Source organism: Gymnoscopelus braueri, assembly GCF_963280865.1.
Source record: "Gymnoscopelus braueri genome assembly, chromosome: 18".
Taxonomy (NCBI): Eukaryota; Metazoa; Chordata; class Actinopteri; order Myctophiformes; family Myctophidae; genus Gymnoscopelus; species Gymnoscopelus braueri.
In genome coordinates this window covers 12,078,801-12,094,699 of record NC_137618.1, presented here as the reverse complement: position 1 = coordinate 12,094,699, position 15,899 = coordinate 12,078,801, and the positions used below count along the sequence as shown (strand labels likewise).

General features: G+C 41.4%; 1 protein-coding gene across 2 annotated transcripts in view; it reads right to left on the bottom strand.

Moving 5' to 3' along the window:
- Nucleotides 1-15,899, bottom strand: part of tbc1d8 (TBC1 domain family member 8) — a 52,585-nt gene that overhangs the window by 31,557 nt on the left and 5,129 nt on the right. For both annotated transcript variants that reach the window (XR_013932033.1, XM_080412798.1), the window contains exons 2-5: nucleotides 10,285-10,395; nucleotides 9,193-9,311; nucleotides 8,250-8,478; nucleotides 6,911-7,151 (exon numbers count right to left, since the gene is read on the bottom strand). Coding sequence is in view for 1 of the 2 variants with exons in the window: in XM_080412798.1 (XP_080268924.1) it covers nucleotides 6,911-7,151; nucleotides 8,250-8,478; nucleotides 9,193-9,311; nucleotides 10,285-10,395 (700 nt within the window). In the remaining variant the exon portion in view is untranslated. The remainder of the gene's footprint in view (nucleotides 1-6,910; nucleotides 7,152-8,249; nucleotides 8,479-9,192; nucleotides 9,312-10,284; nucleotides 10,396-15,899) is intronic.

Here is a 15,899-nt window from a genome sequence, read left to right as displayed (position 1 = left end):
ATACTACGTTAGTAGTTCCATTGATCAAACAAAAAAAAGGCATGGGTTTCCGAGGCTACATTGATCCAAGCCGGAACACAATTGATTGATTGATTGATCGTTAAAATAAACAGGCTCTGAAAATGCCCACCCATCTGAGCACTTAACACGGCAGTCGATAGGCTCAGATGAGTGGGCCGTGAATGCTTTTTTTTTTCTCCAGAAAAGGTTGAGAACCACTGGGATATAACATACAGGTGTGTGTGTTATGTATGTTAAAAAAAATATATATATATTTATATGGAAAAACAAAAGTGAAACCACAACATAATATGAATTAAAAAAATCTGACATTTTGTTGCATGTTCCTGTAGTTTCGTCAGCATACACGTGAGGAGGAACATTTGTGTGCCTCTAGGTTATGATCAGCAATGCACTGACCTATTTGACTGACAGCCAGAGTGCCGTTTCTGCTTGGAACTGATGGAGGTTATGCAGTCGGGCAGAAACCTTGCATCTCCATATTTCAACTTTTTATGTTTTGTTTTCTCTCGTAAATGACTGCCGTACTTTGCCGAGTGTTGCGCAAAAGTAGCAATAAATAGCTGATCTACAAGCTCGCACTGTATTTCAGACAACCATTAAAAAGCTCAGCGTTGCGGTCCAGAGACTATTCTGGTCAATCATAAATAGGCCAGGCAGCTGTTTACTTCTTGTTATGGGGTTGAGGTATTTATTTACATTAAGTTACTAAGAATGGTGGTGGGGGAGGGGCACAAATGGCTCCCGTTTGGGTCAAGCCAGCTGAACTGGTATAATGTTTATACATGGGAGAGGTGGATTACTGACTCGCTGGACTCGGATGCAGTGAAGGCTAGGGCCGGGCTTTATGAACATGTGCTCCGTTTATCCGTTTCAGTCGAGTGAGAGGACGGCTCGTTTGTCCTTCGTCGTACGACGGTGTCGCGTGCCGAAAATAGCCGACCAACAAGCTCACAACACGTAGCACGCAGTGGGTCCCAAACAATGGGTCAGGGACCATTCTTTGGGTCACGGAATTTTTTTTAAGGGTCGTGAGTAAATCTACATTTTCTACCAAAATAATAATAATAAATTTCAAAAGAAAAAAGATTTTTCAGAACCCCCCCCCCAAATTTTTTTTTTTGAAAATAGGCAATATACAAGAAGGCTTGTAGATCGTCCATTTTCATTATTTTTGAAATAGGGCTTTAACTCTCTCAGTGCCAAGAGTATTTTCATAAAGTACTCCCCCAGTGCCAGCAATTTGCGTTTTATTTTATTTTTCATTCAAATAAATGATCTGATTGGGTTTTTAAACCCTTAATACAGTTCTACCAGCAGAGAGCAACAAATCGACACATTGATGATCTCGCTGGCTCACTCGCCCCCTCCCAAACAGGCTCACGTCACATCCGGTCATAACCGGATGTTGACATTTTTGACAATCGTTGATCGGGCTAAATTACGATGTTATACACGACTACGATGACTGAACGTCACCCAGACCAAAGAGAGTAGACGTGGACCTCTCCGTTTGTTTTTTATACCGTGTGAAAAACCGTGACTTTCCCTATTCTGGCCAAAAATTACCGCGGGAAAAAAATGAGAACCGGAAACGGAATCTGCGTCATGAAACCGGAACCCAATGAGTCTGAAGGAGTCAGGAAGCGAAAGTGATCATGAAAAATAAACAGAATAGCGCGACCACAGTCAAAAGTAAAAACTCGGGATTTCTCGTGCTGGCACTAAGGGTACTCGGGAAAAACTCGGGATATCTCGGGGCGTGGCACTGAGAGAGTTAAAAGGGATATTTCACTTTCAAAAAAACTTTTGGTCATTTTATCGTCTACTCAGGCCTTTGTGAACCCCCCAGACAGTTTTTAAGTTGCTCGATTCAGTATTTAGATATTTGATATTCATTTTATCAGACACGCCCCCTTCCTATACAAACCCATTGTAACTTCAAACTCCATTTTAACCATGTTAAATTCATCGAAAACACCCGTCTTTGGTTCTGGTGACTCACCCTGCCCTCCTAATGCGTGAGGGGGCCGTGTTTTTCCGATAATTTTTTTCATAATTTTTTTTATTGTTTTTTATTATTTTCATTTTCCAAAAAATATATAAAAATCACACCCAGTGTGAAGTGGGCGGTGTGGTCACAGTGGTCATCACAGTGATGGAAGTTCACTTAAAGAAAAGTAATATTGTGGACCAACCATTGTACACCCCTAACTTAAAAAAAACATAAATGTGTTTTTTTTAAGTGCATAGTCCTATTTATAGGGCTATGCACATGTGTCATGTTTCACTAGCCAATCACAGTCCTGAATAGAATGTGATTGGCCAATCACGGTGCAGGGTTAGGGGGGTACACTGGTGGCCAATCACAGCGCAGGGTTGGGGGGGTGCAATGGGTGGGGGGTTCCAAACCTCACATATAGGGGCGGTTTCACCGCCCAAAAAATAAATGAAAAAAGTAATATAACACGGACCCCTCACGTATTAGGGGGGCGGTATGAGTCACCAGAACCAAGGACGGGTGTTTTTGATTAATCTAACATGGTTAACACATTGGGTGCCAGAGGTTTATTAAAATATTATACTTTGAGTGCCAGGACTTTTTAAACATTTTGAACCTTTTTCAAGTAGTCACAAAATATTTTCAGTGATCACCGTCCTCACGGTGATCCCCTCATTACACACATACAGGTCTCGTACAATCGGGGGGAAAAAATTTAAAACATTCGGAAATCCATTCCATAGTTGCAGCCAGTTGAAAATAGTTAAATTAACATTGTAAAAAAAAAAAGTGCACAGGAGCCGAGATACAGGTTTTTGAAGTCATAAGTTAACCAGGAGGTGGATTGGAGTCTAAATCTTGTAGGAGTGATATTTCCTGTTGCTGTGAAGAAAAAAAAAAAAAAAAAAAAAAAAAAAAAAAAAAGTTATTTTTTTATTTATTTTTTTCAAATAATTTCCCACAGGATGCAACAGTGCCAACTGAAGTGCCTCCCATCTGCTGTGAAAGAGACTGTGATTTATAGCATACAGACATTGTTACAGTCTATGCACGTTTTCTTTTTTTCATGGTTTCTTCTCTTAATGCAAAGCACGCTCTTTTTTCGTTTGCTTTCCTTTAATCTATGTTTGCAATTGTTTTCATTTAATAAAAAGTAAAGCACTTTGAGCTTATGTATTGTATGTATTATTATATGTATTACTGATTAATTGAGTACAATGGACCACAATGGAAACAAGGCTTTTTGCGTTATCCTTTTAGCATAACCTTTGACTGTACTACCTGTACTGTTAACAATCCTGCTAATAAAGTATGCAATCAATCATTGAATCAATCAAAGCTGCATGTTTTGTATGAATTATTACACACATAGGCCTACTGTACATAACATTATTATTATGATACAAATGTCAATGAACTTTCCCACTCGTCTCATCGCCTCAAATGGTTTCGGTTCACCATGGATGACAATTGTAAACAACATGTTGCGACTTGCCTCCGTGTCTCTGGTGTCTGATAGCTGATTTTGCTCAATTCCAATTCACACATACAGCCCATTAGACATTATGCATAGAGTATATCGTTGCTGTCAGGCAGAAACCTATTATCGCCATATTCTAACTTTTTGTGTTTTTTTGTATATTAACGCCCTACTTGATCATCCTACTGCGTCACACAAAAGTATCAAAAGTAGCAGATCTACAAGCTCGGAACACAGCGGAACACGTTTTGAGCTTGTCGATCTGCTACTTTTGCCATTTTTGAATTAGAATCCTGAAAGGTTTTGGACATATGAGCTTTCCACCCGACAGAGACAATGTACCTCATCACAGCCCATCATTCTTCTGTTTTATTCTCACAGTCAAACAGAAATCACAGCAGAAACAAAAACCCATTATGTACCCAATCTCATCTTCCAATCTCTCGCTCTCTGCAGTTCTACGTGCTGCTATCTATGTGGCCTATCCATTTTCACGGCGTGGTTCTGTAGAAGACTAGCAGTCTACAAGAGGTCTGCGTCTGTCCACCTCTGTGTGTGTGTGTGTGTGTCCAGAGCTAATCTAGTTAACCGCTGGATTAATCAATGCCAAATTTCTAGTTTGTTTAATATTTTTTGAAATATTTAACTTTTATTTTATAATGGAAGCTTGTTGTCTTAAAGGAGCACTTCACCTATTTTCAACCTTATATTCGTATAATTGGTCCTCACTACGTCTCATTGGTGGGCTGTGGACAGTTCAGAAACCTACTTACCAATGACATCATCAATGGGTATTCCAAGGTAATACAACAACACCCTTTCTCTGCATGCAAAGTTAGCATGCTGAAATAAAAGCCAGGGTTCTTACATTAAAAAAAAAAACTTAATTTTGAAATCTTGTTTGAAACTACCAAACCTGCCAAACGATGATGTCACTGGTAGGCAGGTTCCTGAACTGTCCACAACCCTCCTTTGAGACAGATGAAGATAGATAGTAGATAGATACCGGTAAGTAGATAAAGATGGTACCATCTTACAATGAGCATTAGTGAGGACCAATTACATGAAGATACGTTGAAGATGGGTGAAGTGCTCTTAACAATCGTTGTCATTGTTGCAGTCTAAACTGCACATCACGCAGTATGCATTTAACTCTTCAGATTCCACAAGCACTTAAAAACCTTTATTGTCTCACAGAGACACTGTAATTGGACGCAGCATTCTACCCGCGTCGTCCATTCATGTCCCGAGGGTGCTGTCTGCTGACACATCTTTATGACCTCATCACGGTCACATGATACGTTGTGTAGACCTCCCAGAGCAGTAGCTTTTAAACAAGAGCAGTCCACACCTCGCCACGTGCGTGACATTATGACTCAATCATTTTCATGTCAGTGACCCGGAAATTCATGTGTTTGGCCACAGAACTCCCATCTGAAAATATTTTGTGCCAGGGACCCCCATGAGAGAACATTTTTGAAAATCTTTCTCCGATTGTTCAAAATCTTTTCAATTGTTTCGAAAATAGCAGATCTCCAAGCTCAAGCTTATAGATCGGCTGTTTTCGCATGTCAATTTCTCAATTATTGGGCTACATTTGTACATTTGGCTGGGGACCCCCTGGAACCACCGGAAGGACCCCTGGGGGTTCCCGGACCCCACTTTGAGAACCACTTATGTTGGTGCATGCAATGGATACAATCATACATTTCCCTGAATTAACCATTTGAAGCCCATTCAATACTTTGGCGTACGATGGTGTACATTACAACAATACCCTACAAGCTCACAACGTGTCGTGATGCGACGTTTTGTGAGCTTGTAGATCAGCAATGTTAACATTATTTTAAGAATTTCAGAAAATAGGGACACCAGGTTGAAAGTGGTAAAAAATAAATAAAACAGAGATGCAAATGGCAAATTTAAAAGATAACGTCTCATCGTCTCAAATGGTTTCAGGCCGCTATGCCTGATACACAGTTTTAAGAAACATGTTGTGACTTGCTTCCTTTGGTGTCTGGTAGCTGTTTTTGCTCAATTCCAAGAAACTACAACCAAGGATGTAGTACTACTTGTTACTACTTGGCTGTCATGTCTATCGTTTTCTGTCAGCCACTATTAAGAATTCTGACCCATAGCTCAGGATTTGTTGCTCATTTGTTGTTCATTCTCATCTCTTGAGACTAACTGCCATCTCATTTTCATATCATTCTGTGATCATTTGTTTCTGCTCTATTGCTCCCAAGGGTCCCTTAGGAGCAATAGAGAGATGAAAAAGAGAGGACAAATCTTGTATCAACATCACAGTGGATTTTCAACGCGCACGTTAAAAACATTACCACCTAATGGCCGGCAATCAAAACAGTGCCGATCCCTCGCCTACAATGTCTCCCTCTCAGCTTTCCTACAGTCTAGCCCATCTCAAGGGACAAAATGCAAAGCGGAGTGGGCTGCACTCAGTCTACCATTTGGCTGTAAAGCAGATCAGTTTCAGTGGGACACGTATGGCGAGAGGAGGAAATGGAACGGATGCCTTGTTCCACTTTCAGTGAGCATGGTGGATCAGGAAGTACCTGACTTAAGATCTCCCTTCGACATAGAATCAGAGTGTAAGGCCTACAATAACCATGCATATTAACTACATTAACCATGCTATCCCTATATTGGGCATGTGATTATAGGCTCTTTTTGGTTTTTCATATTAAATTAAATTTCATATAGATTTTAAATATTTTTCAATAATAGCTCATCTATAAGCTCACAATGCAACATGTTGTGAGCTTCAAACATCCTAAGTATAAAATCTCACGAGGAGAAAAGCAAGGAAATGTACTTCCCCCGGAAGCTGTCTTTTTTTGACCAATCACGACAGTTTTCATGCCTTGAGAATATAAACACAGCATTAACATAACTTCCTTTGGCTGTACTTCCTGTACTTCCGCTTAGACACTTTTCACTTTCTTCTGATTCATGTATTCTAATTATTGCTGTATACTGTATGAATGACTATCTGTTGAGAATTGCGTTCTGTATTCTCGGCTACATTGAAAATGAGGGCCTGCCCCTCAACTGTACTCTGAGTATAAATAAAGGTTATGATGATGATGATGATGACAAGGATTTCACAAAATGTTCTGTGGGTTGTTCGATTTTTGGGAGATGTTTGGGAGAGTGGGAGACGGATTGTTTACAGTGATATATTTTTATCTCCTAGCACAAATGTCAGTGCAGGAACCTGCGACATACTGTAACAATTGTAGATGGGACGTCTAAATATTCATTTTTCAAGCTCCTGAGACAAAATTGTCTATTTATCAAATTCTACTATACTTGTGGGGACATTTGGCCCTCACAAGTATAGTAAAACAAGTACACACACACACACACACACACACACACACCCTGACCTCTTAGTAATGCGGTTGGGTTGCTGCAGGATATAGTCCAGCTCCAGTCCTTCGCTTTCCAGCAGCCTTCGGAGGGCGATGTCAGCCAGCTGACCTATGACCCCGAAGGCCTCGTCCAGGTTCAGGAACATGGAGAAGTCCCTCTGACGCTGCCTGGTGCTGACCCGAACCATCTCTGTCATCAGGCCCGCCGACACGCGCTCCACGCGAGTCACCTCCGCCCAGGGGATCACGAACTTGACTGCAGGAAGAGAACATACTTAATGTTTACATACATACTGTACTTTCACTGGCATACTGACCACGTAGTTGGCCAGAGCACACATTAACCACTTTCAACTTGGCGTCACTATTTTGTTGTGCATGTTATTATGGGTGAACATTTTTCAAAAGATTATAATATATATAATAAATAAAATAAAAATCACACCCAGTGTGAAGTGGGCGGTGTGGTCACAGTGGTCATCACAGTGATGGAAGTTCACTTAAAGAAAAGTAATATTGTGGACCAACCATTGTACACCCCTAACTTAAAAAAAAACATAAATGTGTTTTTTTTAAGTGCATAGTCCTATTTATAGGACACTAGCCAATCACAGTCCTGAATAGTCCTGAATTGGCCACCATAGTGTACAATGGTGGCCAATCACGGTGCAGGGTTAGGGGGGTACAATAGTGGCCAATCACAGCGCAGGGTTGGGGGGGTACAATTGGTGGGGGGGGGTACAATGGTGGCCAATCACAGTGCAGCGAATGTCGATGTCCAAACCTCACATATAGGGGCGGTTTCACCGCCCAAAAACCTAACAAAGTACATAGGGCTTAACCACGTTAAACCTTCCTAACGTTCTTCAAAATATTTCAAAAGTTGTGAGATCTACAAGATCACAGAGGGTTGTATGCGCTAAGTGAGCAAGTTTCATTGAAATGAGTGTGCGGGTATGGGCGGGTATGTTTTCTGTGCCCTCTCTCCAGATAATATATATATGTATATAATATAGCTCAATGAAAAGGTCAGCCTTATGCAGCTTGTAGTGTTTTTACCCTTCCGTAATTTTTTACCTGAACCGGAAAACAAAAAAAAAAAAATAAGCATAGGGTCCATTTATTAATACCTGGGACGCATCTGTGTCACTTTTAGATTTCTTTAGGCTATTCAAAAATAGCAGATATACAAGCTCATAGCGCGGCACCGAGTGCCGCGCTACGAGCTTTTAGGTCTGCTATTTTTGAAAAATCTTGAAAATTATTTTTAAAATATATTTTTCCGATTTTTTTTTTAGGATTTTGAAAATGTTTAGAAGCGGCCTCAGGTCTTAATGGGTTAACAGAGACGGACCTTCTTTGCCCAGCAGGAAGGAGTAGAAGGCCATGTGGTTGATACTGAGGTAGAGGAAGCCCTGGCGAGGCACGCGGCCCTTCCAGCAGCAGCACGAGTAGTGGGTGACCAGCTTCTCCGACGGCGGGAGGCCAAAGTGCCGCTCGAACTTCAGCAGCGCCTCGCGGAACTTTTCCGGGTCTTCCTCCTGGGCGGCCAGGCGCCCGCGGGCCTCCTCCGCTATCAGGCCCTTTTGAGGAGAGAGGGGAGGAGGAGAGGAGACAGGATAAACAAGTGAAATTGGATCTGATGAAACAAAAAGATCAGGCAGCCAAATTGGAGCTCTATGAAATTTAAGCTGATAAATGATCTTTATGGAGTTCTCTCTCCTTATTGGATAGAACATGGTATCCCGAGCTGATTTCTTTCCTTCTGATTACTAAAAAGCTGGAGAGACGGGGAGACCCCTGTTACTGAACAAACACTCCATAGCAATGATTACAATAAAACTATAGAGCTTTAGTTTTTAAACATACCACCTACACGCCCTTTAAGATTTGTTCAGATTGTTTTGCTGTTACAGATGAATGTTTTACATCAAGTTAGCCACAATACAAATCCAACAACAGCAGTGATACTAAAGGTGTTAACATAAAAAAAAGTTTGTTTAAAAGAGCTATATTCCAATAATAATCATTGCTATAGACAGTTTGCTCACTAACAGGGTCTCTCCAGCGCTTAAGTAAACAGAAAATAAATGTTCAATGTTTTCAATGAACAAACACTCTGACTTTATAAAGCAATGATTGCTATTATTACAGAGCGAACACTTATTCTAACAATCTAACACGATTCTGTGAAAGATTCTAGAAGCCATTTCTGGCGATTTCTACACTGTAGACGGAAGAAGGAGGCGTCTAGTATTAGTCCACCAAGAGTATAGGGTTTAAGTGGTTTAACATACTTTAACTTTGCCTTTGACGAAGCTGGCCACATCCTCCTTGTTCTCGAACACAGACAGAGAGTGGAGCAGGTTGTGTAGCAGCCAATCCCAGTGCTTGTTCACTTCCTCTATGGCAGCCCCTGAGGCACAAAGCAACATCAACAACAACAGAGGACAGGATTTTTAACATTGTACTTTAATAAGACCGGGAAAGCCTACATGTTGTTATACCTTTAAAACGAGGAAAGCATCCCTGTCATTTTAGATGTTGCGATGGTATATAGCAACAGCAATTTCTTTTACATTTTTGAATAAAAAAAAGAATTCTGAAAACTTAGGGTAGGATTTAGAAAGTGTTTTTAAAAACGGACGCAGGTCTAAATGGGTTACGGGGTATTTCACTTTAAAACACTTCTGGGGCCATTTTAACGTGTAGTCTGGCTTTCGTGTGCACCCCAGACAGTTTTTTAAGTTGCTTGATTCAATATCTACATATTTGATATTCAGTTAATCAGATATATTCCACTCCTATATTGTAGGAGCTTTCAGCTTCAAGTGCTCAACGTGTTGTTTGTTACGCTCGTTTAACCTGTTCCAGTTCAATAATGCAGGTTTTACATATCTGTCTACATACGTCTAACTTACTTCCTTCCTTACAAACTTTTTTGCTCCGTTACCTTCTACCGTTACTGCTTTTTGCCTTAAATACTGTGTAAATGTCCTTTCTTTAAGATTTTGTGCTTAGTCTGTACACATGTTTTCAAAGACATCTGTGCTGATCTATATTTAACCTCTTTCAAACTGGGGTCTCTATTTATGTTTTTCAAAAATACACTGTAGCAGATCTACAAGCTCTCAATGCGTCGCATCCCATGGTTAAAATTTACGATGGGTTTATATAGGAAGGGGGCGTGTCTGATCAAAATATCTAAATATTGAACCTGGGTTGCACACAAAAGCCAGAGTAGACGTTACAATTACTCCAGAAGTGTTTTAAAGTGAAATATCCCATTAACTAGTCACTAGTGTATAGGGGTTTACAGTAAGTGGTTAAAGGAGAGGAACTACAGTACACAAAACAAAAACAGAACAGATGTTTTGAGTCAGCCTCACCACTAGCGATGACCCAGCTAATCTGGGAGCCAGGAACCTGGAGGAGGATTCGGAAGGGCGTGACCCTGGCGTTGGAGTCCAGCACCGTGTCCAGCGCGCCCACCAGGAGACCTGAACACAACAGGACAAAACACAATGGCAGGAGTCTGCTGTCACATCTTCTAAGCCAGTGGCTCTCATCGTGCCCTTGTGGAATTACAGATCTGTAACTCTGGGAGTGTACAAATGGAACCGAATGGATTCGGTCCCATTTGTACTGTCCGAGTTAAAATAACACATTTTACATTTTAGATTTGGGTGTCACAAGACTCCGAAAACTGAGCTGTTCTTGAAATTAAAAAAGGTTGAGAATCACTGTTCTAAACATGTACTATATGGATGGCCACACACAGCAGCAAGCAACACAATAGGTGCATATGCATACAATGAGCTCACTAATGGAGCTTTTCCCCTGCATGGAACCGGCTTGACTCGACTCTACTCGCCTTTTTGAGTTTTCCTTCTTTTTTTTTACCTTTATTTACCCAGCGGAGGTTCGCTGAGCATGAATGCTTTTTTTCAGCAACGCCCTGCTTCACACTCACACAGACACACAGACTTAAACCTTGGAGCTGACCAGTACAACCACAGTCTTATACGGTTGGCCACTGAGCAACTCCACCGGAGCGGTAGCGGGTTCTATGACTTCTGTGTTGGCCCACCCAGATTTCTTTTTTCCTGCCGGTCTGCTGGACCGAACCGGGGCGCTATCGGTCACAAACGGCCTACTCAATTTTTCATTAGGCAAAAGTATCAGCTACTTTTTACGCTGTGGCACAGTAGGGGGCTGAGCCTTCCAGAAGTCGCATCACGACACGTTGTGAGCCTGCAGATCGGCTATTTTCGCAAATTACAACGGAGAATAACATGGGGCTTAAAGCGACACTATGTAACGTTTAATTTTTTAATGAATAACATTTAATTCTGTCCAATCTGTATGGTAGAGTATGTTAACACAATGTAACTTATATACAATTGAGGAGGTTGTATTTTGTCTCCCTGCTCTTCTATGGAGACATTTAGATCGTGTCAAAGGTCATGTCTCACCTAGACACAGGATCTGTGTCTAGGTGAGAATTTTGACCTGATGGTCAAGATTCAATTTATCCCCTGAGCAAGCAGGCAGGCTCTATTAGCTCAATGGTAGAAAATGTCAGCACTTGTGCAGGAAACTCACTGGGTTCAAATCCGGGGTAGAAGAGGAAAGTTACATAGTGCAGCTTTAAGTGGTTAATCGGACTAATTGATTTAGTCGATTATAAAATATCTACTCGATTCATTGACCCTGCTTCTCAATCAATCAATTAAGCTACACGAGTAAGATTACGTCGGTTATATTTTCGGTCAATTTGCCCATCCCTACAAGGCATTGCACTCGAGCTCATAATAGTCGAGCTGTCTCACAGTCACAAATGCAAAATGTGAAACTAACTAACTCACTGAGTGCAGATGGAGTCATCTTGAGACACAAAATCAATAGCGTTCACATGTAGCCACAACACTGGAGTCTATTATTATCATCAGCTCTCTGACAGAGCACAGACATTTCACAGCCTGACGTTAGAGAGGAAAGTCAAGGGGTTCAGCTTCTTGGAACTGGGAGACCGGAGACTTATCGGAGTCTGGTCCGAGTTGATTTTCCGTCATGCCAATTATGACTGATGTGCAAGATGAATCATCTCTTTTAATTATAAATCTAAAATCATCAGCACAGCACGTACAGTGTGGTTATTGACCGGGGTCCCCCAGGGTTCTATACTAGGACCCCTATTTTTTCCCCTCTATACCAAAACTCAGAAATATATTTTTGTGTGTGAAAAATGCTGATCTACAAGCTCACAGCGCGTCGCCAAGCGACGCGTTGTGAGCTTGTATCATACAAGCTTGTATCAGCTTGTATCAGCTATTTTTGCCCCCCGGAATAGGGACACTAGAGTTCGTAAGGTTCGTAAAGCACTTCAGATCATTCACTGTATACCTATCAGCGATTCCGACAGACTGTCGATGATCCTTCTCCAGGAAAATAGAGATTCATTACCAGCTCTAGTCTAGGGAATAACGCATTGCGACATAATAAAGTGAAACCCGTTTTCTTTTTATAGGTTTGCGTGATTTTGAATAATGAATAATTTTTCTTAATACATGATTTTAAAATTGACATGTGGCGCAAATCAATAAATAATCAAAGGCAGAATTAGAGAGAAGGGAGGGGCGATTTTCTCTGACTAATCTAGCCGAGTCTCATTTGAAAACGGCAGCTTAGTTAAAGTGAAATTGGGCATAAAAAAAGAAAAGAAAACTCAGCCACAAATTTTACAGAAATTCTCATAAGCATCAGGCATGTGGATTGGACGACTAAAAGAGTAGAGTTGGTTTTTATGTTTACCAAACAAACACTACGAGGAATCTACCCAAAGATATCGTGCTTTCTTGTTAGGACCATCACACAAAATGCAACCTACAGCACAGATGTTCAGAAGAGCAAACCCTCAGGGAGCCAATATCTCAGACATGAACAAATGGAAACGGTCCAACCATGCACACAAAGACGGATGGGCACACGTGCGCAAAAGGCCACGCATGCAAACCCACACCTCTGCAAATCTCATTAACCCATTCAATCCAGGAATGCATCTGTATCATTTTAGCTATAAGCATTATTTTATACTTTGGCTATTCAAAAATTGATTCTAGAGGTCCCTGGAACAAAATATTTTACAAATGTTTGCTTTAAAAATATACATATTTTATTCAAAAAAATAGCAGATCTACAAGCTCATAGCGCGGCACTCGGTTATCTGCTATTTTTGAACAGCCACAGAAATCTTAAAATGACACAGATGCGTATTGCGTTCCTGGTCTTAATGGGTTAAAAAACTCCCTCCCCAGAGCCAGGTCTCATCATGCTTTGCCTTTATGTCTTTCAACCACAACTAATAAGCATCACACTTTTCCACTTTGAGCAAAAAGACTTGCAGCACACTCATCCCCGTTGTTCACTAATCCTAAATATGTCCTCTGTGGAGACTCACGCTGTCCCGCCATGTCCATTATTAACAGACGGTAGCGTTTCAAGAAGCATGTAGTAGAAACAGGCGTCTTATTTTCTTCTTCTTCGAGAGAGAGAGATTCACCTGGGACGGCAGTGGCTTAGTTAGGAGACAGAGTGGCCGCTTGGGAAAGCGGCAGGTTACCAGGTTCGATGCCCGCCCGGCTCCCCACTGGGTCACTGTTGCTTCAAGTGTCCTTGAGCAAGACACTGAACGCATTAGTGTATGTGTAAAACACAGACTGAAAGTCTAGGCATTTTTTTTGTGCGACCCAAAAAACTGCTGTTTGTATACATTAGAAGTTAGAACATGAATTTGTATTTGTTTTTTAGAGCATTGGTACCCCCCCCAGGGGTCCTTGGGGGGGGTACCAGGGGGTCCCCAGCAAAATGTGTTAATAAAGCGTCACAATCATTTTAAAGGAGGAGTTCACCCAAAAAATGACTTATTTTCTATCAATTGCACACCCTATGAAGCCTTGAATTCATGGATTTATTTTTGTTTTTGTGGCATTCCTAAGCCAATAATTTGATGACCGTGTGTGTATCCGGTAGGAGACACAAATAATCTACTTTGTGTCTCCTACCGGATACATTAGCCGGTAGGAGACAGGAATCAAAGTATTGGCTTAGGAATGCCACAAAAACAAAAATAAATGCATGGATTCAAGGCTTCATGGGGTGTGCAATTGATAGAAAATAAGTGATTTTTTGGGTAAACTACTCCTTTAAACCCTTTATCCATATTTTATACATTGGCAAATTTTTTTTTATCTTGAAAATGTGTGCAAATCTTTACATATTTTTATTTATTTAATTTGGTTATTAAAATTCCGTCCAAAATTCCAAATACAGTACATTGACACAAAAACGTTTGAGAACCACTGTTTTAGAGTAACTAATAATGTTTTTACCTCTTTCTCACCAGTTTAGTGGTTATGCCAACTGATTCCTCCCCACACACATTTCTGTGTGTTGTCAGGGAGAATGTAGAGCCTCCGTCCCGCTCCTCCTGCCCAACACTCCCTGCTGACAGGTGCCGCCCCAGCCCGTAGGGGTACGTGTCTATGTGCAGTGATAAATATCACCCTCCTCCCCATCCGGCTGCCCTCCCCCAACGCGGGCCAATTGTGTTCGTACAGACGCTCAACAAACAGTGGATTCGAACCCCTAGACTCCATGGTGGTGGGCAGGTTTAAACACTGTGCCACCCGAGCAGAACATGAATGTTATACTGCATCATTTTTTTATTCGGAACAAAGGTTGATTCTTCTGAGCTTTACACACTCTGAATCAAGCTGTATATGAATGGAACATGCAAAAGTATCCACCGGCAAGTATTTCACATCATCCTATCATTCTATTCATCACGCCCCCGTGTTGTAAAGGCCTGGAGTCAGATCACTATCTATCTGTGTTTACTGGCATTCCCGTTTCCACCTTTCCACACAATGCACACACACACACACACACACACACACACCTTCTCTTACTAAGATATCCAAGCTCATATAATAGCAGACATACAAGCTCATAGAGTACCGCGCTATGAGCTTGTAGATCTGCTATTTTTGAAAAATCGTGAAAATGTGTGCAAATCTTTGAATATATATATTTTTTTAAGCAAACATTTGTAACTCAAATCTTTGCTTCTGGGGGGGTCCCTGGAACAAAATATTTTGAGATGGGGGTACGCGGCCAAATGCATATCATTTTGGGGGGTCCTCGACATGAAAACGTTTGAGAACCACTGTCTTAAGAAAGTTCTGGCCCGCAGCCTGTTCCAAAAACCCAGCTCCCCGTGTCTCCCACACTGCAAACCACTCCACCACACAGTACCATAAACTATCCAGAAAGGCAGTCTTTAGAAAGCATTGTGGCCTCTCTACTACCTTACAGTCACATTGTTGGGGCTATCACTGTGGCGATGTTGACACTAAATCTGTCCCCCCCCCCCCCCACCCCATCATTGTGCTCTCTACCTTACAGCAGTGGTTCTCAAACTTTTTCATGTCAAGGACCCCCAACATTATGTGTTTGGCCACGGACCCCCATCTCAAAATATGTTGTGCCAGGGACCCCCGGAATAGAAGATTTGTGTTAAAAAAATTCAAAATTATTCAAAATTTGGAATTTGAGGGTTAGGGTTACAAATCTGCTATTTTTGAATCGCGTAAGTATAAAATAATAGTTAAAGTGGTTAAAATATTGACGCTATATTAACTACTTTTGTTGGGGACCCCCTGGAACCCCCCCAAGGACCCCCACTTTGAGAACCAATGCCTTATAGTCAACTCATTGTTGGGGCTATCACTGTGGAGATGTTGACACTAAATCTGCCCCCCCCCCACCCCATCAGCCAACTAGAACGGCTTTACAAAAGTCTAGAAGAAAAGTGCAAGATTGAAGAAATAATCACGTGCCCGCTAAGGAATTTGGCTCAGTGCCTACAGCAGTGGTTCTCAAAACGTTTTCAAGTCAAGGACCCCCAACTTGATATGTACTTGGCAGCAGACCCCCATCTGAA